Below are 26,498 nucleotides of genomic sequence, written 5' to 3'. Positions count from 1 at the left end.
CACTATACTTCTTGCTTTCCAAATATGAATTTTCTGGGGGGAGAGCGATTAGTTTTATAAAATGTAAGTTTTGATGACCATCAACTCACGAAAGCATGAATTCCTATATAAATTCAAACTGAAAGTGAGCTTATTAAATTTAGAATTATGCAACTTTGATATGAACTCCTTTTCCAGACTCTCTTATGAGTTTAACATATAACTTAAATACAATAAAACTGTGAGTAAAAACTGTGACACTACATTTATATCCTAAGTATAGAAATTCATAGTTTAGTCACACACCACGTCTGTAGCAGAAAACAGTCATTTCTTGTAGTTAATTGTATAGAAAATGTAATGAAAGAGTTGGACTAATCTAGACCACCTTAAAAGGGATCAGGCTTCTGTGTGCAGGAACTATGCAGTCTTTAAGGAGCTAACAGGTCTTGAGATTTTGTTCATTTCATGCAGAATAGTAAGACTGGGGTCACATGTAAGTGGATCAACCACTCAATCTGACCAAGAAAGGAATAACATTAAGGAAAAGAAAATCACTCTCTTCGGTGATCTAATTTTACTTTTAAGCATTTAGATTATGTTTCTATTAAAAATTGTTATCTCTTAATTTTTAATTCAGTACATCCTCTTATTTTTAAAAGTGGAAGTAAATGGTTAAGTATATGCTGTAGTTTATGGGATAAACAATTTCCAAAATCCTGAAGAAGAACGAACTTCTTGATTGGGATATACTAAAGAGAAAAATCCACTTTTCTCCTATAAATTATCCTGAGTTCACTGATATTTAATGGCAGTCATAACAATAAGAAAAATGATTTCTTTTGGATTTGTTTGAAGATAGTCAGTTAAATTATAAATCAAATTAGGTTGTAACTGAAATATCTATTATTTTCTTCCATATTTCAATAGAGTTGAAAATCCATTAACTTCAAATGTTAGTTTATAATAAACAAAACATAATGAAACCACAAGTTTAAGTTGACAGACATTCATTGTAGAAATATACACACAGAGATTTACACACACATATTTCTTTACACAAAGAACCCTGATCTGATTTACCATCTAACATTCTTGCCATATGTTCAGTGTCCATGACTAGTGTGTAAATACAAATATTTGTTTACTGGCAAGTGAATAAAGCTTATTAGTCTGTGGTTCACACTAGCAATGTAGCCATAATGCCATGTTTTTAAATTTGTCTCTGACAGTTGTTTCTTTTTAACTGCCTTTATTCACCATACATGTCTTCATATTTAGAATTATAGATGCTTACGGGGTGGATTAGTAGATAGGTTCATTGATAGATATGTTATAGTATAAAATTTAATAAAATAATATTATCCCCATTAGGAATGGCAAATTCAAAAATCAAAGTTCTGTTTATGCATATATATTAAAGAAAGTCATTTACTGAATATTTTCATGTAAGACAAAATCTCTATATTTAAATCATATTATCAGTTGTGGAAGTATTAACTAAGCCAGAGTCCCCAAAGAAGTGCAAGTTCTCATAGACTTTGAAAGCTGGAGTCTATTGAAAGATCTAACTACTGTAACTACACAGAAAACATTTGCATTTAAGTGTTACTGACTTTATCAAAGTTAAACCATTTACCAGAAAGAAATTAGTAACCTTGACAAAGAGGCTCCAAAATGGCCTGTTTTTAAATAGATAAGTCAGATTATGACAACAGTTCCGTGGCCTCTCATGTCATTCAAAGTAAAACCCTTGTCCCTACTATGACCTGTAGGGCTTTGAGTGATCTTTCCCTACCCCCACCTCTGGAATCACTTCTCCTACCACTTTTCTCCTCTCATTTCATTACAGTCACAATAGCCCTTTTCTTTTCTTGAACAAGTCAAGCATTCTTCTGTCTCAGAGCATATGCACTTGCTGCCTGGAGCACTTTTGCCCCAGATATTGGTAGGATTTATTTTCTCACTTCCTTCAGCTTTCTGCTTAAATCAGTTAATAAAGTAGGTCTTCCTTGACCACTGTATATTAAAACAATAGCAACCATAAAAATGTGCTCCCTTTATCACCTCTGAGGGTTACCATCTCTCTCATCCTGCTTTATTTTACTCTGTAGAACTTATTACCACATATATTTTTGCTTATGTGTTTAAGTCTATGTCTCCTTATAAGAATGTAAACTCATTGAAGATTGAAGCCAGGATGTTTTGCCTTTTATATTTTTATTGCTAGGCAACTCAAACCAAAACAGGGATGTTGTCTGTTTTTTTCAGTGCTGTATTCTCTGTGCCAAAGTATTGTTTGACATATAGCAGCTGCTCAATAAATATTTGTTTAATTGAATGAATGAACAATACAACTATATCCAGGACCAAAATAATGTGCTATTCCTTCTTCCCTGCTCAAATGTTAGCACTGGCTCAGTCTTTAGTATTGGTTTTTTTTTTTTTTTTTTTGAGACGGAGTTTCGCTCTTGTTACCCAGGCTGGAGTGCAATGGCGCGATCTTGGCTCACCGCAACCTCCGCCTCCTGGGTTCAGGCAATTCTCCTGCCTCAGCCTCCTGAGTAGCTGGGATTACAGGCACGCGCCACCATGCCCAGCTAATTTTTTGTATTAGTAGAGACGGGGTTTCACCATGTTGACCAGGATGGTCTCGATCTCTTGACCTCGTGATCCACCCGCCTCGGCCTCCCAAAGTGCTGGGATTACAGGCTTGAGCCACCGCGCCCGGCCTAGTATTGGTTTTATGACATTCCCTACCTATTATTGTGTTCATATTTTTAGCCCCCAACAAAACACATAGCAGGTGTATTAAGTGATACCATGCTTTTAAAAATTCCATATATTTTAAAAAATTAAACATACTCTATCTCCTGCCGGATAGTGATGGAGTAGTTTCTACTGTCACTGCCAGGTCTTAGGATCATATTTCCCAAGGAAGGGTTCTTCTGGAGCATCTCAGTTGCCTCTTTCCGGGACACTGTATAAAAACATCTACGGAGGTGAGATGAAAAAAACAGATTTTTTTTTTTAACTGATGAAGATCATTACTTGAAAAAAAATGCTACCAAAATAACTTTGAGAGCTGCAGTTGTTAACTTTTCTTAAAACTTCCGGCTTTATTATTCCAATTATGTAATTACAATGATCTATTATTATAAGCCTATGCCACTCTGAGTATGTTAACATTAAGGCCTTCCTTCCTTAATTCTTCCAAAGCCTTTTTATACAAAGAGAACCTGAAAAGTTATCTACTGATCAATATAAAATTACCATTACCATTTGAAAATCTACAAGAATTAACAATGTATTCCAGTCTCAGTTGACAAATAGGTTCTTGGATAAATATCTGTTGGGGGGTTTCCTTTCAGGGATATAAAACGTGTAAATATTTCTCTTGTATGGTCTATGTTTTATACAACTGATATTTACGTATGTCTGAACTCACTTCTTTTAGTATTATATGTCTTTCTATGGCATTGTTATTTTTATATGCAAAAAAAATAAACACTTCTCATTTTTATAATATGCAGATGCTCCTTGAATTATGATGGGATTATATTCTGATAAACCCACTGGAAGTTGCAAATATTATAAGCTGAAAATGCATTTAATACACATAACCTACTGAATATCATAGCGTAGGCTAGCCTACCTTAAAAATGCTTAGAACACTTACATTAGCCAATAGATGAGCAAAATCATCTAACAGAAAGCTTATTTATGATCAAATGTTGAATATCTCATGCAATTTATTGAATACTGAAAGTGAAAGACAGAATGGTTGTATGAGTACTCAAAAAATAGAGTTTATACTGAATGTATATTGCATTTGCATTATCTCAAAGTCAAAAAAGTCGTTTAACCATTGTTCAACCTATACAGATCACCTGTACATTGTAGTCAAGAAAATATATAGTCATATTCATAGAAAAAAAAACCTCATAGAAAAAATCTGGCAGGAGGCTGGGCGTGGTGGCTCGCACCTGTAATTCCAGCACTTTGGGAGACCAAGGTGGGTGGAACACTTGAGCTCAGGAGTTGGCAACCAGCCTGGGCAACAAGGCAAAACCCTGTCTCTACAAAAATACAAAAATTAGCCAGGTGCGGTGGCAGGCGCCTGTGGTCCTGGCTACTCAGGAGACTGAGGCACAGTAATCATTTGGGCCCCGGAGGCAGAGATTCCAGTGAGCCAAGATTGCACAGCTGCACTCCAGCCTGGGTGACAGAGTGAGATAGTGTCTTAAAAAAAAAAAAAAAAAAAAAAAAAAAAAAACTACCCCTCAAAAAATATGGTAGAATATCAATACACTAAAATGTTGATAGCAAATATCTCTGAGTAGTGGTGGAACAAGAAATTATTTTAATCTTTTATACATAATAAACATATATTACTTGTTTTATTGAGAAAAAAGAAAAATTAGCAGTCTGTGCGACTTTTAACCTATCAGTCCACCAGTTGCCAGTGGTTTCAGGTAAACGTGATGGTTGGCAGGTTTCAGTGATTATAGTACAGATAGAGCATGCAACAGAACCTTATGTCAAAGAGAGTACAAGGACAGGTTTTAGGACACCACCACCAAGATTCCAGGAGGAAAGAGCTCAGAATCTTTTCAACAATGTAAAAAAATAAAAATGATAAAATTAAAAAAATTTTAAAAAGGCTGGGCGTGGTGGCTCACGCCTGTAATCCAAGCACTTTGGAGGCCAAGGTGGGCGGATCACTTGAGGTCGGGAGTTCAAGACCAGCCCGACCAATATGGTGAAACCCTGTCTTAAAAAAAATATATATATATATATATATGTATATATAAATGTAAGATGTTGCTGAATTTAGCATTTTCTGCACCTCTTTATTTTCCAGCACCTTACACATTTTACCCAGGGCCGTTGTCAAAGTACAAGCTTGATGACTACTCACTCACTGATGACTGGTCAGTTGAATAGAACATTCTAGGTATTTAAAATTTATCAGTATAATTTTCTGATAGAAAATTAGTCAATCATAGAGTTTGCATGGTGAAAAAATATATTTTCCTGCCTTCTTCATAGGAGTTTTTATTTAGGTGTGAGCTCTGGAAAGAGTATCTATTTATTCTAAAAACGTGGGTGGAAGGGGATTTCCTGTGTGGTAAGAGGGTTGGTTCAAATTTGCATTTTGTTGATCATGACATAGAAGAGGAAATGTGGCATGTACTCAGAGATATACAGTTTATCCCCAAGACTGCTTATTGTCCCTGGCTTAACAGGATCAAGTGGCTAACTCTCCTTGATAATTAGAAATTAGTTTCAACAACTGAATGAATAAACTGCAGTTCATTGTGCACTTACGCTGGCATAGGGTTCAGTACATCCACATAATCTTCAGTTGATTCCTTCTCCTTTTCCAGAGATGTACTCTGCTCTGTCTCAATCCTCCTTTTCTTTTCTCTCTCTAGGACCTCATGCAGTTTAATTACTTGCCCAGGTAGGAGTGACACATTTTGGGGAACTGACAGCTGAAACCAATGAAAAGAGTAGGTAGGCAAGAAAATAGCTTAATAACTTACAACTTTAGTAACGATGAGCCTGTTCTGGTCTGACAGGGCTACAGTTACCTGACAGAGGTGGATGAGTAGGGAATAAGAAATAGAGGATTTTAGTCTAGGGTGGGTGTCTCAGAACTGCCTCTAGACCAACTACAACCTGCACAAAGTGCCTCCCCTTCTTCCAAGGAATCTTCCTTTTGGTTTGGTCCCAAAGCAAAGAACATCCCACCTGGCACTACAAGCTGATTCAAGTAACAACAAACTGCACATTTTTCATTCTGAGCTCACTTGTTCATCAGTGCCAGGGAAGTTCCAGAACACCTCGAAAGTGCCTCACTCTCTCACAAATAATCCAAAATGATTTGCCCGAGCCACAAGGCAACATGGGATTCAGATGGAACTGCTGATTAGTTGACTGAAGGTCAGCAGTCAGAGGTCTCTATTGTGTGTTTGTGGTGTGTTTCAAACATTCATTCACATGTTGGAATTAGTAGTTGGAATTTCTACTTACTAGTTGGTTTTGTGGTGGTTGTTACCTTTCCTAGAGATGTATTTTGGATTGACTCACCCATATTTGTCCTTCTGATTTATATTCATACCTCCAATTTTGACCTCATTAAGACCAGCTCTGTGCTCTTGGAAGGTGTAGTTTGAATGGTAGGATATTTGTTGTAAGTGACACTAGCAAGTCTGTATTTGGAGGCAGCCTTGTGTGATTATCACTGAGGGGTGCATGCTTTCCAGGAGGTATACAAGAAAGTCCATTAGAGTATGTGAAGAAAACATTAGTAGAACTTCACTTTCTATTAAATTACTATTTCGCTAATTTCTATTATTATATGTTTTAATATGTGTATGAGTACATATAAAATTTACATAAATATTTACTAATAGGGATACACAATAAAAAAAAGCTTAGAGACATTTTAGATAACTAAGCTAATAACCAGTAAAACAATTTCCGTATATACCAGAAAAAATAAAATAATGGGGGAAAATACCTAATGAAACACATATCTTTATTAATTGACTATTATAGCTCAAGCACTGTACATGTTCTATTGCAACTCCTCACAGAAATGCTACAAGGTATTTTTATGTGGGAGGGCACAGTGGCTCATGCCTATGATCCCAGCACTTTGGAGAGCCAATGAGGGTGGATCTCTTGATGTCAAGAGTCCAAGAGCAGCCTGGCCAACATGGTAAAACCTGTCTCTACTAAAAACACAAAAGTTAGACGGACAGTGTAGCATGTTCCTGTAATCCCTGCTACTTGGGAGGCTGAGGTAGAAGGACTGCTTGAACTGGGAGGGAGAGGTTGCAGTGAGCCGAGATCAAGCCACTGCACTCCAACCTGGATGACAGAGCAAGACTCCATCTCAAAAAAAAAAAAGGTATTGTTATCCCCAATTTACAAATGGTGATATAGTTTGGATATGTGTTCCCACCAAAGCTCATGTTAGCCCCAGTGTTGGAGGTGGGGCCTGATGGGCAGTATTTGGGTCATGGGGATAAATCCTTCATGGCTTGGTGCTTTTCTCATATTACTGGGTGAATTCTTGTGAGATCTAGTCATTTAAAAGTGTGTGGTACCTCCTTCCCCACTCTCTCTCTTTCCTACTCTCACCATGTGACACATATGCTTCCCCTTCATCTTCTGCCATGAGTAAAAGCTCCTTGAGGCCCTTCCAAGAAGCTGAGCAGATGCTGGCACCATGCTTTCTGTATAGCCTGTAGAACCATGAGCCAATTAAACAACCTCTTTTCTTTACAAATTACCCAGTCTTAGGTATTTCTTTATGACAATGCAAGAATGGCCTAATACAAATGGGAAAAAAAAAAAGATCAAGCTCAGAAAGATTAAATAACTAGTCCAGAGTCACACAGCTAGTAAGTTATGGAAAGGATGCAAACTGAGGTTTATTTGATTCAAAAGCAATGTTTCAGCTCTTTGAACTACATACAATCTGAGCTTCTCTCACTTCTTTTTTTTTTTTTTTTTTTGAGATAGAGTCTTATTCTGTCACCCAGGCTGGAGTATAGTGGCTCAAACTTGGCTCACTGCAGCCTCTGCCTCCCGGATTCAAGCAATTCTCCTGCCTCAGCCTCCTGAGTAGCTGGGACTATAGGTATGCACCTCCAGGCCCAGCTAATTTTCGTATTTTTAGTAGAGACAGGGTTTCATCATGTTGGCCAGGATGGTCTTGATCTCCTGACCATGTTATCTGCCTGCCTTGGCCTCCCAAAGTGCTGGGATTACAGGCATGAGCAACCACGCCCGACCATCTCTCACTTCTCTACTAAAGTTATCCTAATAACAACGTATTGTAAATGTTCATATAGCATGATCTGGAATCATAACACAAAACAACATTTACAAAGTACAAAATTTGAGGCAACTTGTCTTCTCTTAAAAATTCACATAGGCTGGGCATGGTGGCTCACACTAGTAATCCCAGCACTTTGGGAGGCAGAGGCAGGAGGATCACTTGAGGTCAGGGCTTTGAGACAAGCCTGGCCAACATGGCGAAACCCTGTCTCTACTAAAAATATATTTTTTAAAAACTTAGCCAGGCATGGTGGCAGGTGCCTGTAATCCCAGCTACTCGGGAGGCAAAGGCAGGAGAATTGCTTGAACTCAGGAAGTGGAGGTTGCAGTGAGCCAAGATTATGCCACTGCATTCCAGCCTGGGTGACAGAGTGAGAAGCCATCTCAAAAAAAAAAAAAAAGAAAAGAAAGTAAGAGAGACAGAAAGAAAGAAAGAGAAAGAAAGAAAAAAAGAGAAAGAAAAAGAAAGAAAGGAAGGAAGAAAGAAAGTATTTTTGAATATGTTGTATTAGCTACAAATATCAGAATATACAGAGGACCATTGAGTCAAACAGATAAGACCAAAAAGTAGATCTCCTTTACCACCTGTTACTCCCTAGCAAATTTCCTGGTTTATTTTCTTCATAACAATTAATCACAATGTGAAATGATCATCTGTTTACTTGTTTACTTTCTCCCTCTCCACCACCTGATAAAAATATAACTTTCATAAGTAAGTGCAAAGGTTTAGATCTATCTTTTTCAACTGGTATATCTTCAGCCATTTTCACTCTGTATGGTTCATAGGGTGTTCAGCAATATTTGTTGAAAAAAATGAATCAACCAAAAGCAGTGAGCGTCCTACCTCTGTTACTGTAAGAATGAAGCCTCTCCATTCTTCCCCACTTTCTGTGTTCTCTGTCTAAAGTTGAAGACAAAATCAGATAAAGCCAAAGAAGGAAACACATGAGTGACTGAGCATAAAATAAATAATTATGACTGAGCATAAAATAAATAATTCATTTTCTTTTTTGTCTTAGAACTATTAATGTGTACTTTTATGAAATATTTCAATATTATTTTCTTTTGTCAGAAGACATATATAGCTGTAATCTGTTTGCTTACTTAAAACAAATAAACATGTAAGAATTTACTCAACTTAAAAAAATTCAATGTTAGCAAACTTATTTTTGCAGTGTATTAATTAACAGTTACTCTCTCCATTAACAGTTAAAATGGACTGGTTTAAATTAAAGACAACCAAATTTGGAAGTAGAAACTTCTAATTCTTATCTGTAAATGCTATTACTATGCTATTACTAATAATAACAATATCAAGCCAAGGGTAGTGGCTCATGCCTGTAGTCCCAGCACTTTCGAAGGCTAAGGTGGGAGAATCACTTGAGCTCAGGGGTTTGAGAGCAGCCTAAGCAACATGGTGAAACCCATCTCTACAAAAAATTAGCCTGGTGTGGTGGTGTCAGCTACTTGAGAAGCTAAGGTGGGAAAATTGCTTGAGCCTGGGAGGTCAAGACTGCAGCCAACGTGTTTTGAGCACTTACAGTGGTAGCTACTATTTAAGCACTTCACAGGTATTACTTGATTTAATCTTCATGGTAACTTGACAAAAGGTCCTATTATATTTTTGTTTGTTTGTTTTACAGATTTCTTCATTTAACAGACATTTACTGAGTACCTTTAAGTGCTAAGCACTGTTCTACATACTAGTTTATATCAGGGAACAAAACAAAAATCCTTGTTCTCATGGAGTTCAGGGTCTAGCCAGGAACAATAAATAACAAACATAAAAGTAAATTTTATAGTGTCAAATAGAAATGAGAAAAATTAAAGGTACAGCAGGGTTAGAGAGAGTAGGAGTACAAATAGGGGGTAGGAAAGGAGAAAAAAGTTGCCATTGTAATATAGTGGTCAGGGTAGGCCTTGGTGAGAGGGTTTCATCGGAGCAAGACGTACTTCTAGGTGAAGAAATGAAGAGACAAAAAAGCTAAGTAACTTGCCTACAATCACAATGAATGAATAACTAATAACCCAAATTCAAACTTAAATTTCTGACACCAATCCTGTGCTCTTCACCATAATATCTTCGAATCATCTGGGGAGCTTGCTTAAAATGTAGGTTTTGAGTTGGAGGATGGGGAGCTGCGTTCCTTAGTACAGGTGATTTCTATTACACAAAAGTCTAAAGACCAGTGCTTTCAAGGTCGATCAGTAATCTCCCAGGAAAAGTCTCTGAGCATATCTTATTTAATTGCAAGTTGTTCTCTTTATGTTATTACTGTAGTTACTGGTTGACTTTCATTGGCTTATTTTGAAAGCTGATTCAAGAACAACCTTAACAAACACCAGGTGGGATCCCTGACTTTGTCAGAGGGCAGGAGTATCTGGTTTCGTGGTGCTTGTATACTAAACAAGTGAACATGTATTTTTAAATTCCAATTCAAAAAACCAGCTCTTGGCCAAACACAAGCAAAAAATATTAACAAAGTATAAGACTTAGCCTCTTTTGTAATTTCTCTTTACTTCAGCTACTGGATGTGAAGAGGTGAATGTTATTTTAACCACAACCCTTTATAGACTACTGTTTCTCCTTACTCACCTTCAGTTGTACTTCCTCTTTTGGCAAAACAAGGGTGAATTTTGCACAATTCTTTTCAGTTGAATTTTGGTCCGTAAGACATGTGAGGTCTATTATGTCTAATTTGTCAACATACTGCAAAGATAAAGAAAGATAACATTACATTATTTCACAGGTAATACACATTAGTTCTAGCAGAAAGCGAAGTAATATCTTCCAACTGATTAGTACTTTACATGATACCCTGGTTTTCCTAATCCCACAGGACATGTGGAAATATATTATGTGGTGGTATGCTGAACCTGGCTCACACAGATTTGCAAAAGCCAATTGTTAATTTTGAGGAATTTTTTAAACAGGTTGTTAAACACAGCCATTATTAAAAATTAAATTATATAAATATACCAATAAATAAATTACAGTCCAATCAAAAGTAATTAGGCCGGGCATAGTGGCTCACACCTGTAATCCTAGCATTTTGGGAGGCCGACGCAGGCAGATCACCTGAGGTCGGGAGTTCGAGACCAGCCTGACCAACATAGAGAAACCTCATCTCTACCAAAAATACAAAATTAGCTGGGCATGTTGGTGCATGATTGTAATCCCAGCTACCCGGGATGCTGAGGCAGGAGAATCGCTTGAACCCAGGAGGTGGAGGTTGTGGTAAGCCGATATCACACCACTGCACTCCAGCCTGGGCAACAAGAGCAAAACTCCATCTCAAAAAAAAAAAAAAAGTAATTTGTTACATTCTAATTATATTTCTATAATTTGCTGTTCTCTATGTTCTTAAGGTTATTTACATCTTCATTTCTGTATGGGGAAAAATACCATATAATACTGTGCTTTTCTTCCCAAATATATGTTCAGTGAGATCATATTGATAGGTTGAAATCAGCCATGGTGGGAGTATTTTACACCATGAAAATTGATAAACCTTACAAATCAAGCTTGATTTATTATTTTGTTGGTGTCCAGGGGCAGCACTTTTTTTTTTTTTTTTTTGCAAAAGGCCAAACAGTACCGTACTTCAGGCACACATACAGTCTGTTGCACATTCTTTGTTTTTGTTTTCTTTAGAAACACTTTAAAGACATTTGGCTGGGTGCAGTGGCTCACACCTATAAACCTAGCCATTTGGGAGGCCAAGGTGGGCAGATCACAAGGTCAAGAGATCGAGACCATCCTGGCTAACATGGTAAAACCCCATATCTACTAGAAATACAAAAATTAGCGGGACATGGTGGCAAATAAATTGCTCGCATTCATTGATTTTAACGAATATATGATGTTTTGACATAAATCATTATTTCATTTTCTTTTTACTCAATGTAAATGAAAATATTAGATAATATTCATGTCAAATATCATATTTAATGATAATAAATTTATTATGGAAATAGCAGATTTAAATACCATTTTGATCTCTATTTGTCAAATTATGATTGAATTATATTAATAGTTGGTTACCAATGCAAGAGTTAGGCAAAAATAAAGGAAAGCATTCTGTGAAAATCAATTGTCATTATGAACATTACAATAAAGACTACTATGTATTTTTCTAATTGTGTACTATACACTGTTTATATCAGTAATATTTGTAATAAGTTTATGTACATATATATTCATAATTCTTTCTAGAAAGCTATTCAACATTTACTACACACCACTGATTATGGCATTCCTATTAAGAAATTCCTATCCTATCCAAGTATAATAAAAATATTTCTTCTGAGAAGTTGGTTGGTCAATTTCCACTGTCTATATGCAGTGGACTTGCCTTCTAGTAGTAGAAAGAACCACCTATAATAAGTATAGCAGGGTTTTTATGATATATATATATATATATTTGCTAAATTAGCCTCATTCTTGAGTTCTTTTTATCTCCTTTTATGTTTCTTTTAATTATGCCCAATATAACTTATTTTATTGTATATTTGTAAGTCTTATTTTTCTGAGTAAGGTAGGACATAAAAATAGGTATATAATTTTTTCCCAGAGCTATTTCCACATTGATGAGATAGATAGTAAGTTTGAGTTGGCCTGGTTATTTTCAATTTAACCATTCCATAATGTATATATACTGCAAAACACCATGTGTACATAACAAAGAGTTTTATATGTCAATCTTAAATAAATTCAAAAAATATGAAAGGAGAGGTACAGGGGAAGAAAGAATCTAAAATTAAACAGAAGTCTTTTTCTGAGGGATTGTCTAGATCAAGCTCAGTGAGTTTTGCTGCAACAAAGGAGGAAGCAACAGAGGAAGAGGTGGCAGTTAGATAGAGTGCAGTAGCCTGATCCGTTGATTAGAGGAAAGGGAGTCGTATCTTTTTGTTTTTATTTGTATCTTGTGAAGAAGCTTAAAGGTCATCTGTCTAACCTTGCTGCCATCTGATGGCATCTCTGCCAGGGTATCCTTTCATTAGTCATCCAGCCTGTGTTCAAACATCCCTAACATGGAACTCATGCCTCCTGAGCACTTCTGCCTACTAGCAAGTTTTTTCTTGTATTAAGCCACAACTTTTCTCCAATTTTCATCCATTGCTCCTAATCTCTTCTTTCTGGAATAACACAAAACAAATTCAGTGACCCTTTCACATGACTTCCTGACAACCTTTCAAATATTTAAAGGCAGCTTTAAATTCTTCCCTGTTGTACGATAAAAATCTACACTCTCACCTTGTCTATCTTAGTGCTTTCTTCTAAGACCACCACTCAAAAAAGTTCCCAAAAGGTCTGTATATTCTTTTAACAAAATTGGTAGATGGGCAATTCTGAGTCATTTCATTATAACAATCTTCTCATGGCATTTTGATAAAGAAAGCTAGTTTAGGAGCAAGACCTGGATCGTACCTTTCGTATTACCTCTCTGACCTTGTACAATTTCCTAATCTTTAAATTTCACTGATTTCATCTATAAAGCTGGGGTTAAAATAGCAGCCATTCTGTAGAGTTGTGAGAAGTAAATTAGATAATGCATGTAAAATGCCTGAATGCTGACTATGTGCCAGCTACTCTCTTAGATCCTTACATGTACTATCTTATTTAGTTATTTTGAGAACCTTATAAAATGGACTACTATTTTTATTCTTATTTTAGAGATTTGAAGACTGTGTTGGAGATCTTTCATTTGCTCTTTTAGATTCACTTTTATTCCTTCACCACTCAACACTACACCAGGAGAGAGACCTGTATGGATAACATTGAGGAGCTCCGTACCCTTTGAGTTCCTGTTGGGTTGGATTGTGGCAGAAGATCAGAAGATTGAGGCCAGGTATTTATTACCCAATGCAGTTGCTCCCTCTTTCAAAGTTCATACTCTCCTCAAGGCAGTCATCTCTACACAATTCTCACTACTCTCCTACTCTTTCCTCTCAGTCCTAGGTGTGGTAATGGACATTGTTATTCGCCTCAGGGTTCTGTACTATCTTTTGTAATTTTCCTACACTCTGTTCACTGCTTTGCATATTTATTAAAGCTTTATTAAATTCTCTTCAAATTGCCCAATTCGAGATGTCTTTTGTTTCCTACCAGTTCCCTGTCTGTTAACACTGAGACACAGATCAGATAACTAGCTCAAGATTCCACAGCTAACAGTGGCAGGGCTAGGAAAAACACCCAGGTAGGCTGTCCAAAGAGACCAGGCTCTCGATTACTAAGCTTTACTGCCTTTTGCCATGTAGTAAGTGAGCAAAAACTGTTAGCTCTCTCATTTACGGTGCATTAGAAAAGACTAAAATGAAAGCTCTTTTACATTTACTGAAATCAGCGGGAAATTGGAATGCATAAAAGAGAAATTAATTTTGTAAAACTTATTATGGTATTTGAAAACACTCTTGTATAAATCTTGTCTATCCAGGACTCTGGTAAAGATGACTATTTTAAGTTTGTTTTTTATTTGTTTCTCTTAGTGGTTTCTGCCTGGTTTGCCACTAATGGCACTGAAATGATTTTACGTGGAATACATTACACGGATTATTTTTCTACCTCTTTCATTAGATGTTAGCTTCTAATAATGCAGTTCTAAGAAGTGTGGGCTACTATATCCAGATCCAGAATGTTTATATTTAGTCAAGTTACTGGCTCATAAAAACTCCTATAAATACAGTGTTTCAAGGTAGGTAAGCATTTTCCACTAAAATACTACATCTTATTCCTGGAAGAACTGAAACATACAATCAGAATGTGAAATAAATTCGAATAAGTAAACCTTAGAATCCTTTTATTGTTATTCTCATGTTTAATCCCTTGGAAGTCCTGCTTTGTGGGATATGTTTTTGTCTTTTTAGAAAAGTTAAATAGTGGCTTTGTAGGCTCTGGAGATCGTTTTGTCCTTTTCCAATTATAACTGCATGCTACAGCAGATAAAAAGTGTGAGAAATTGAAGCTATCACTTGGTATTAAGTAATATATGTGCAGATGTCTTGTTAAAATTTTTCACTTTTTAGCTAAGTTTAGTTATCAGAATCAGAAAGAAAAGAATGAAAAGTAAAAGACGTGAGTCAATATCTTCTGAACTGTCCAGGAAAATTTTTCATTGTTCCTATAATCATTGACAGCCCCCACAGACTTAAACATTTTGGTTTGAACTGATTTTACCAGAGCATCTTTATTCTTGGATGGCAGAAAATCCAAAATGAATAATATTCTATGTGATAAGGGCATATTGGGAAACAAAAGAATTAACTGAACATGTTTACTTACTATTGTACTTTTTTTGTCGGAATAAAAGAAAAGTGTGGTTCCTCTCAACTCTGTCCAGTAATGCTCATATTCCTGTGGGAAAGAAATCATAAGCATTATTTCATTAGTGTATATTCAACTATTTTTCTAATGATATTATCCTTTGTAACTTTCTTAATTGCTTGTGTGATATAAGAAGTCTTCTTTATCATGGATAATTCTAACTTTTATCACTTAATTTTACATTTAATTCTTTTCATTTTTTGAGATAGGTTCTGTGGTCTCAAGATGTTGCCCAGGCTGGACTCTCCAAAGAATGGGCTCAAGCAATTCTTCTGCCTCAGCCTCCCCTCCAAGTAGCTGGGACTACAGGCACATGTCACCACGCCTGACTTAACATTTAACCAACCCTCCCTCCCTCCTTCCCTCCCCCTCTCTCTCTTTCTTTCTTCTTTCTTTCCTTCCTTCCTTTTCTTTCTCTCTCTCTCTTAGTTTTCTTTCTTTCTTCTCTATTTTCTTTTCTCTTCTTTTTCCTTTTTCTTTTCTTTCTTTTTTCAGAGTCTTGCTCTGACACCCATGCTGAAGTGTACTGGCACAATCATGGCTCACTGCAGCCTTGAACTCCTGGGCTCAAGCAATCCTCCCACTCCAGCCTCCAGAGTAGCTAGGACTAAAGGCCCATGTCACCACTTGATTAAATCATTCTCAAGTTTATCTTAGTATAATGTTTCAGATAAGGATATACAATCATGTGTCACAAAAAGATCTTTTGGTCAGTAACAAACGCCTATGTGACAGTGGTCCTGTAAGATACAATGGGGCTGACAAATTCCTATCACCTGTCATAATGTTGTAGCACAATGCATGACTCAGATGTTTGTGGTGATGGTGGTAAACAAATCTACTGCATTGCCAAACAAAAATATAGGACATATAATTATGTACAGTAAATAATACTTGATAATGATAAGTGACTATGTTACTAGTTTATGTACTTACTATACTATACTGTTTAATCATTGTTTTAGAGTGTACTCCTTCTACTTTTAAGAAACGTAACTGTGAAGCAGCCTCAAGCATATTCTTGGAGATATTCCTAAAGAGGGCATTGCTATCATAGAGATGACAGCTCTATGCATGTTATTACCCCAAAAGGCCTTCTACTGGGGCTGGACACGGTGGCTCATGCCGTAATCCCAGTACTTTGGGAGGAAGAGGTGGGCAGATCACTTGAGTCCAGGAGTTCCAGACCAGCCTGAACAACATGGCAACACCCCGTCTCTACCTAAAAACATAAAAATTAGCTGGACATTGTGGTGTGCACCTATAATCTCAACTACTCAGGAGGCTGAGGCAGGAGAATCACTTGAACCCAGGAGGTGGAGGTTGCAATGAGCGGAGATCATGCAACTGCACTCCAGCCTGGGCAACAAAGTGAGATTCCATCACGGAAAAGATAAAAAAAATTGAGACAAGATGAGAAGGTGGAAGACAATAATATTGATAATCTTGACCCTGTGTAGGCCTAGACTATTGTGTGTGTTTGTGTCTTGGTTTTAAACAAGAAGCTTAAAAAGTAAAAAAATAAAATATTTTAAAAATAGAAAAAGCTCACAGAATAAAGATATAAAGAAAGAAAATATTTTTGTAAGGCTGTCCAATTTTTTTTTTAATTTAAGGTAAGTGTTATTACAAAAGAGTCAAAAAGTTAAAAAACTTTATAAGTAAAATAGTTACAGTAAGCTAAGATGAATTTATTAATGAAGAACAAAAAGTTCTTTATAAACTTAGTGTAGCCTGAGTGTACAGTGTTCGTAAAGTCTACGGTAGTACCTGGTGATATTCTAGACCTTCAGATTTACTCACCACTCACTCACTGACTTACCCAGAGAAACTACCAGTCCTGTAAGCTCCATTTGTGGTAAGTACCCTACACAGGTATACCATTTTTTCTTTTATATCATATTTTTACTGTACTTTTTCTATGTTTTGATTTGTTTAGATAAACAAATGCTTATCATTTTGTTACAACTGCCTACAGTATTTAATACAATAACATGCTATATAGGTTTATAGCCAAAAAGCAATAGGCTGTATCATATAGCCTAGGTGTGTAATAGGCTATACAATCTATGGTTGCATAAGTATACTCTGTGATGTTCACACAATTATTAAATCACCTAACAATGCATTTCTGAGACTGTATCCCCATTGCTAAATGACTCATGACTGTAATTGGATTTGTGTTTAAGTAGTTCATTTTCCAAAACTTTCCTCATTGTTTTAAGACTATTTATGCTATTTCAGTGGAAGCTTACACATGTCAGATGGACCAGTGAAGGGCCCAGGATAGGAAAAACATATAATATCTACCTTCTAGAACAGATTAAAAAAATTTAATAAACTAATACATGTAAAGCACTTAGCAAAGTACATGGCTCATAGTTGGGGTTAAATAAATAATACATATTATTGGCATAGATCAAGAAAATGTGAGAAATTGTTAATTTAACACCATCAAAGCTGAACTTTAAAATTCAAATCTCATTCATGTGGTGAATATTTAATAATAAATATATTCATATTACTCTGGATTCTATAGATATATAACTTTTTAAGTTTAAAATATTGAAATAACCTAGTCAAACTCCCATTTCATTCAAAGTGAGTTTATTTAAATTAATACAAAGGTGATTATATTACAAAAGAATAACAAGTTAAAAAATAAAATCCTTCGAGATCTAAAGATTTACCTTCATATGCAGCTTTTTCCAAAAGAGTGTATAAAAAAAAATCTAGTTATTTTAATAAACATGTTAATCATTCCTTCCTTTATGGTTTAACAAGCTGATTTTTTACAGCTTATTGAACCATCATGACATGTTGACGATTAATGTAAGAAAGTCATATAAAGGGTTTTCTCTTTTCTTGTGCATGTGAAGATGCTCTGTCTTATGATATTTTGTATCTTCAATATTGATATATCCTTTATATTTTTTAACCAGTAAAATGTTTGTCACCTCTTGAGAATTTATATGTTTATTTTCTCAAACAATGACATCTCTATAACCCAATCTTACTTTGAATTCCCTGGCTACCAGGAAGGTCAAGGTTAAATTCATTCTGAACTACAATCACCATTTTTTTCTTATGTTCTTGGTAGAACTATTTTCTTTGTCTTCATGGCTAATTAGATAATGTATTAGTTAGCTTCTCCCATGTAACAAGTCACCCTATAACTTAGCAGACTAAAATAAGCAAATGATTTCTATTTCTCACCGTTCTATGGTTGGCTGATGGCTTTTCTGATCTGGACTCACTTGGCTATGGCTGAATTGTCTAGGGTGGCCTCACTCACTTGTCTAGGGTCGTAGCTGGGAAGGCAGGAATAACTGGGAAGGGAGGGACAACTGGAATCTCACTCCAACCACTCTCTTATCCTCCAATCAGCTAGCCTAGACTTGATCACATGCTGGCAAGAGGCTTCCCAGGAACAAGAGAGAGAAAAACCCAATGTGTAAGCTTATTCTAAGCCTCTGCTTGTGTCACATTTATCAATGCATGTCACATAAGCCAATCCAGATTCAAAGGGTAGAAAATTATTGTTTGCTGTAAGTTCAGTTCTAAAAATTAAAGGTTAGAGAAATAGATTCAGCCTTTTTGTAGGATGAGTAGAAAAGTCACATTTCAAAGAGGGTTACATACAGTAAGACTTGAACATTGGTTGTGTGACTGCAAAAATCAACCTCAGGAGCATGCTGGAATTTGGGACAATGTATCTTTGTTCAAGCCCTGCTATGTTTTCACTCTATCCTCCCCCGAGTTGAGAACTGGTTATAACATGTAATGAACCTGCTGATGCCTCTTGAACCAAGAACAAATTACCATAGAAAAGAACAATTCAAAAGGGCAGATTATTGGAGGATCAGACAATAAATGGTCCTCAAAGCAGTAATTATAAAACTATGCAAAGAGATTCTCTCTCTTGTCTGAAATCCAGATGCCCAACATATACACATCTCAGAGTCAAGCAGTTTAAGAGAACAATAAAACACATCTTAACTTCAACCCCATCCAAAGTCTTTTCTTTACTTCTTTTTATAAAGTATGCAAAGTGTTTTTCCTATGACAGCATCACTTTACCTGTCTTTCTACTACCATCTTATATTTTACAATCTATTAATCTATATTTTTTTCTAACAGAAATCTCACTCACTCTGTTGCCCAGGCTAGAGTGCAGTGACATGATCTCGACTAACTGCAACCTGCATCCCTCTGGGTTCAAGTGATTCTCCTATCTCAGCCTCCCCAGTAGCAGGGACTACAGGCATGTGCCATCATGTCCGGCTAATTTTTCTATTTTTCGTAGAGACAGGGTTTCGTCATCTTGGCCAGGCTGGTCTCAAAGCCTGAGCTCAAGTGATCTGCCCACTTCGGTCTCCCAAAGTACTGAGATTACAGGTGTGAGCCACCGAGTCCAGCCTACTTTCTAATCTATTCTGCATAGTGCTGCCAGGGTGGTTTATCTGCTTTGCAGAGGGTAGGACTGAGTATCTAATAGGTGTGTTTGGGAGGCAGCATGCTCAGCTCAGCCCTTTCCTGTCCTCTCTCAGCTCAGTCTACCAGGAGATAGTGGGTGTACTGCTCTGTTCCCTGCCATATGGCAAAGGGCCTCCAAGAGGGTCAGGCTTGTGGCTCTTAATCTGAGTCAATGACTTGATGTAGCTCAAGGCTACCTAAATCTGGAGTAAAATATTAGAACAGTTTTGGACTTAAATCTAAACTACACATTGATGATTTATCAATAATAAAAGTAACTAACTGATCTTCATTTGTATGATTTCTGTGTCCAGTTGGTTTCAAACTTGGGAGAAGAAAAATTCTAATAAAAGAGTACAAAAATGTAAAAGGGGGAAAAAGGGCCAGGCGCGGTGGCTCACGCCTATCATCTCAGCACTTTGGGAAGCCAAGGCAAACAGATCATCTGAGGTCAGAAGTTCGAGACCAGCCCGGCCAACACGGTGAAACCGCGTATCTACTAAAAATTCGAAAATTAGCCAGGAGTGGTGCGAGCACCTATAATCCCAGCTACTTGGGAGGCTGAGACAGGAGAATCTCTTGAACCCAGGGGGTGGAGGTTGTAGTGAGCAGAGATCACACTCTAGCCTGGGTGACAGAGCAAGACTCTATCTGGAGGGGAGGGGGAGGCAGTGGGGAATAGGGAAAGAGAAGTGAGTGTGACTGCCTGTGGAGCTTCTTAGTAGAGACAGGATTTCACCTTGTTGGTCAGGCTGGTCTCGAACTCCTGATCTCAAGTGATCTGCCCACCTTGGCCTCCCAAAGTGTCATTTGCGTAATTTTACTGAAGTATGACTTCTAAGATCTAGTTCAACTCCAGGATTGTATGATTCCTGGAGGAAAAACATACAAGAGAAAACCCTGAAGTAAAGGCCTACCACTCTGTTCATCTTCTTAATCAGCCTCGTAAGTACAGCATTACCCTGACATGAAGTAGAAAAACTAGTATTACTGATAGCCAGAAAAGGTTTATTGAATTCCCTCTGTATGTACATGCAGACCTCCTTTGTACTACTGAGAAAAACTATAGAGGTGTTCTGTCTCAAAAAAAAAATAATAATAATATGAATTGGGTAGAGTTAAATAAGGGAAAAATGGGAGTTTTATGGGTAAGGAAACGTATCTACTTGTGGAAAGCATTAAGTGTTTATTAAATGGGGAAAAAAGCAAGTATAAAAGCACCGAGATGAAAGCAAAGGAAAAGTAAGGTTCCAAATAGCATTAGACCCTGTGAACTGCAACCACAGCTGCAAACCTAAGGCTAGACCAAACTTGTATTCAGTATGCAAAGACTTACGGGTCACAGTCTTGATTTTGTTTCTAATAAGATGTAATAAATACAAGTATAATCTGAGTCATTTATAAATATCAATCTCAATAGACAACATCTAGGTACCTATTCATATCTAGAGAAATACTCAAAAATTTAAAAAATTAAGTTTGAAGGACACATCTTTGGATGAAATACATTGGAATGAAGTACAATTTTTTTTATTTTTTAACAATCATTTGTGTTAAATCACTAACATAAGCGGCCAAAATAAGGCTTCTTAATTTATCACTAGCTTAACTAGGAAACCTACAATCAAGTGGAATTAAAACTTGAGTTTGAGGAGCAGAATATTCAAGTGCATCACAATTGAATCCAAGCTAGGCTCCTTAATAGGTAAGGAACCTTGAGTAACCACTGTGGCCAGAACTCACTCATTCGTTTATTTGGGGTTGCTTATTTGTTTGTTTTAGAGAGACAGGGTCTCACTCTGTTTCTCAGGCTGGGGTGCAGTGGTGCAATCATAGCTCATTGCAGCCTCGAACACCTGGGCTCAAGTGATCCTCCCATGTCAGCCTCCTGAGTAGTTGGTACTACAGGGTTTCCCACCATGCAGGGCTAATTTTTTATTTTGTAGAAATGGGGTTTCACTATGTTGTCTAGGCTGATCTCCAACCAACTCCTGGCCTAAAGAAATCTTACTGCCTTGGCCTCCATAAGAGCTGGGATTACAAGCATAAGCCACCATGCCCCACCTACTCACTCATTTGTGAAATGAATAAAATAATTTCTACCCAGAAGAGTTACTATAAGAATAAGAATGATACAACACTAAGAAACTAGAATGATAATCATCATATCTCAAAAGATTGTATTCATTATTATATAGTCTACTTAGTCATTGAAGCAACCTATTGAGTTATGCAAGAGTGTAATTATTCTTTGTAGAAAGGAGAGAACAGATTTAAAAATGTAAAGGAATAGCCCAAATTCTAGAATTGGACTGATACTTTTATCTTTTATCTCTTAACTCACTAGTCCTCTTTTCTCATTAATATAACTAGCAAAAATGAATTAAAATGCAAACTCCAGTTAAGTTTCTCTCTATCCTCTCCCCAATAAAAAAACTCTCATTCTTTTTTTTTTTTTTTTTTTTTTTTGGGAGCAAGTAAAGTACATTTACCTAAGGAGTTGCATAGGGGTCTCCAAAATGGGTTGCATAAATTCCAAAGGTGTGCAAGATGATCCATTGGGAAAGAAAATTTTAGAATATTTAATTATATTTTATTTCATCTTTCTTAATTTATTTTTTATATATTTGAAATAATTTACATGGAGTAATAGTATGGGAATATATATATTTATAATTTCTAAGTGAATTAATATTCTCATATTAGGCATCTGTGCTCAAAATGTTTTCCTGAAAGGAATGTGTTATTTTAAAAACTTGAAGATTACTGCCATAAGAACTGTGTGTAAACTTTTCTTTCTTTTTCTTTTTCTTTTTTTTTTTTTTTTTGATATGGAGTCTTGCTCTGTCACCCACACTGGAGTGCAGTGACCCTATCTTGGCTCACTGCAACTTCCGCCTCCTGGGTTAAAGCAATTCTCCTGCCTCAGCTTCCCAAATAGTTGGGATTACAGGCATGTGGCACCATGCCCAGTTAATTATTGTGTTTTCAGTAGAGACAGGGTTTTGCTAAATGAATTAGAAGTGAGTAGATTAGTTAGACAAATACTATTTTGATATAGTTATGATGACCACATGCTTATGTTCAGGTTAATAAGACATACCACACACACTGCTTTTTTAACTTTAACACATCACAAATTGAAGGAATTTTAAGACGTTGCCCAAACTCTCTCTTAGTTTCAAATGGTCCCAGAAAAAATGAGAAATTTTTTCTGTTTGTAAGAACTGTGATGCCATTGATATTCCATCATGGCATTTAATAGCTTTTATTTTCAAATACATCTTCCTATTTAATCCAGAATCCTCATGCTGTGGTTTAAATAAATCTTCCCACATTATCTTTTCCATAAAGATTATGTGATTTTCATGGGTTCTTGACCTCAGATTTACAAACCTTCTGGAATTGCATGAAAAGTGGTATATATTGGTACATTTTTTTCTGGGGAAAAGCTCTTTAAATACTTAAAAGTGCCCCATCACAAAAAATGGCTATGTAATGCCTTTATAAACCAGGTTATTTCTCAGTTATATTTTTTTGAGTTTAAATGTTCTGAATGACTTTGGCAGAGACCCTACTTTACATTCTGCAGAGCCTCTCAACTTCTTCCAGTTAATCAGCTCCAAAGATGACCTGGCTATATACCTCTGGCTCACCTTCTGTTCAAAGATTCCCTGGCACTTTGCTGCCAATTGCTCGGAAATTCCACTTATTTTCCTTAGATTTTTCTCATAGGTTCTATTTTCAAGTACTCTAATTATCACCAGGCTCGCTCTCCTTTGAGCCGTATTACTTGCAGAACTCAAACTAATTTTAAGAGTATAAGTGATGAAAAAGGAAGAGAATGAATCTAACCTTTAATGTGAGCCAGGTGTTTTACATATGTTTTCCCTTTAATCCTTGAAACCACCACATAAGTAGGCATTATTTTCATCCTCTTGCTCTCTTCTCCCTGACATGCAAGTAAAAGGTAGTTTGTGGCCAGGCTCAGTGACCCACACATAGGTCACTAGCACATTGGGAGGCCAAGGTGGGCAGATTGCTTGAGCCCAGGAGTTCGAGACCAGCCTGAGTAACATGATGAAACCCTGTCTCTACAAACAATACAAAAATTAGCCAGGTGTGGCATGCACCTGTAGTCCCAGCTACTCAGGAGGTGGAGGCAGGAGAACCACCTGAGCCGGAGATGTTGAGGCTGCATGAGCAGTGATTGTACCACTGCACTCCAGCTTGGGCAACAGAGACACTGTCTCTCTCTCTCTCTCTCTCTCACACACACACACACACATGCACACACACAAAGATACTTTTCTATAAATTCAAATAGAAACACAAGTTAATTTCATTGCAAATATTTATGCCTATAGTTACTCATTCTGATTCAAAGAGTGCTTTCTAAGAGAAGGTAAAGAGTAGAAATTTGGTAAGGAAGACAGCACTCCTACTAAATTAAGCCTCTTGAAAATAGGATCTTTGTGGGTTTTTTTTTTTCATATTCTCCAGAAATAAGAGTAATGCTTGGTGCATAGGAGGCACACAATAAATGTTGCTTGAGTGAATAAATTGATTGAACACCTACTGTATCCCAGAATTGTACCTTAGGAGGCAAGTAGCAAGTAGTATTCTCTCTATCTTATAGTTGAAAAAACAGTCTCAAGGAGATTGAGTAACGTGCAGAAGAACACAAGCTGTAAGTGGCAAAACCGTCAGATAAAGATACTGTAAAATTCTTACTCTTTCTGATAATGATACTAATGGCATGCCTTCTTTAAGCATTAAAAAGGAGCTGCTATCATAAACAGTTATTACAAATACTTTGGAAAACATTCAATGAACAACCAAATTTAAATTACAAATTAGAATTTTTTTTTTCTCAACTCCCCTTTCCTAGCAAAGTGTGACTATCTGGCTTATCTGTGGGGACAAGATTAAATTTACTTTAAAAGCATATAGGATCAACCTAAAAATATTGTAATATAACTGAAAGATAATTTATGTATGTTTAACATCCATAACAGAACACAAATTACCATGTCTTTACTCTCAAATAAATGATCTGATAATATATGTAAGAAATGTGAATATGCTATTGTAGATTTTCATATGTATAATTTTTCCATAAGTATTCATGAATCCTCAGAAAATATATTTTATCATCATTAAATATTTGTGATGACATTTCTGAAAACCTTAAAATTTTTCTAGTTTTAGTCAATATACAATTTCATAAAATTTGACCTAAATTAATGATTTTTTTCTTTAGTAACAGGCAATTTTGGGCTTATTTCTCTAATTAATTTCAAGTCATCCATAATTACTATTTTAAAAGTAATGATTTTAACTAACTATAAGTTTTAATTATTACATTAAAAAAATACAGACTGCTTCATAGATTTTCTTAGAGAAAAGGTATTTATGTAACTTACTGTACTTAATACCCAAATAGTACTCTAAAAATTAAAAGTCACTATCTTGAACAGTATTTTTAGGACGCATAACTATATATAATATTAAACAGTATGAACTTGGTCATTTTAACAATTTTTACAGAAGTTATTTTTAATAATTTGATCATTATAAACTTCAAATGACTGAGAATAGGAGCAGGTTTAATTTCAATCATGATATCATTTTATCTTAATTGTACATGCCATCATTGAAGCATAGCAATAAATTGTGGAGAAAATACAAGAAAAATTTATCTCCCAAGCCAAAATCTTCTGTGATATTTAAATGAATTCTTTGGAAATTTAGCTTATTGAATTTTTTATATTAGTGCCTTAATATTACAACTTAAGTGAGTATATATATATATATTATATGTGTGTATATATATATAGGTTTAAGTCATACATTGTATGTAAATTACGAAATATTGGAATCATTTTTCTGAGCTCAAAGGAGAGATGATTTAAGTCCAACAGAAACAAGGAGGTCTGAACACATCATATCACCATGAAATAAATATTAAATTAAAACAGAAGTCTTTTAACATTATCATCTATAGACTCACCTGGTATCCTGACCGCTTGACTAATAAAAAACCTTCAAAGTACAAAGGTAGAGCAGTAATCTTTAACCTTTCCTGGAAGATCCTGCGAGGGGCTGGTTTTGGGGGCTTCTTAGCCATCATACCCCTCTCTTTGGTGTGTGGTTTGGTTTCAACTTGATCTCGTCTCAAACAAAATGAAATCTTCCTTGTGTGAGAGGAAGAGGCAACTGTTCAAAGAGGAAGTCCCAAATTGCTTTTTAACCACCAACACTACCACCAACAGGACACACACACCCACACCCACACACATTCACTTTTTTTCCATTACTTTTTGTGAGGTAAGAAAGAACAGGTGTAGACTAACTTTTAGAGGGCAATCTCTGCGTAACCTACATGTGCTTAGATTTAAAGTAGCAAAATAAACAGAAGATTAACATCACCTGACGATGAAAGAAACAGGTGTAGAGATTGTGAACCTTAGAGGAGACATCAACAACACAGTTATTCTTTCTACCTTTGTTTTTGTTTATTGCTGTCCATTTTTATTTGCAGAAGACATGAATAAACTCTATTTCATTAAAAATTACTTCATAGAATAATTTATTAGTACTATTTCTGTTGGTTAAATATTTCAGGGCCAAGTTTTGTGTAAATAAAAAAATTCTATCTCATGCCAATTTGATGCTTTACTAAATAAAATCACAGTTATGGGAACATGGAATATGGATTTTTTTTCTTTTTTCTTTTTATTTTTTGCCAATAGGTATTACAAGTACACGAGTTTCCAATGAATACTTAGTGCTATGTTTTGAATGTGTCCTCCAAAGTTTATGTGCTAGAAACTTAATCCCCAATGCAACAGTGTTTAGA

The 26,498-nt window shown here is 36.0% G+C and overlaps 1 protein-coding gene across 2 annotated transcripts in view; it reads right to left on the bottom strand.

The window, feature by feature from the left end:
* Nucleotides 1–25,861, bottom strand: part of STAP1 (signal transducing adaptor family member 1) — a 46,094-nt gene extending 20,233 nt beyond the window's left edge. Inside the window, exons 1-6 of one of the 2 annotated variants that reach the window (XM_012473429.2) lie at nucleotides 25,650–25,861; nucleotides 15,119–15,190; nucleotides 10,433–10,546; nucleotides 8,681–8,737; nucleotides 5,311–5,477; nucleotides 2,845–2,973 (exon numbers count right to left, since the gene is read on the bottom strand). In XM_012473429.2, the coding sequence (XP_012328852.1) occupies nucleotides 2,845–2,973; nucleotides 5,311–5,477; nucleotides 8,681–8,737; nucleotides 10,433–10,546; nucleotides 15,119–15,190; nucleotides 25,650–25,769 (659 nt within the window). In that variant the 5' untranslated portion in view covers nucleotides 25,770–25,861. The remainder of the gene's footprint in view (nucleotides 1–2,844; nucleotides 2,974–5,310; nucleotides 5,478–8,680; nucleotides 8,738–10,432; nucleotides 10,547–15,118; nucleotides 15,191–25,649) is intronic. The other variant, XM_012473430.2, reaches the window with a different exon arrangement.
* Nucleotides 25,862–26,498: the final 637 nt, after the last annotated feature.

The sequence above is a fragment of the Aotus nancymaae genome, unplaced genomic scaffold (assembly GCF_030222135.1).
Source record: "Aotus nancymaae isolate 86718 unplaced genomic scaffold, 86718_ANA_hifiasm-v0.15.2.pri h1tg000006l, whole genome shotgun sequence".
In the NCBI taxonomy this organism is placed as follows: domain Eukaryota; kingdom Metazoa; phylum Chordata; class Mammalia; order Primates; family Aotidae; genus Aotus; species Aotus nancymaae.
This window is presented reverse-complemented; position numbering and strand designations above follow the sequence as displayed.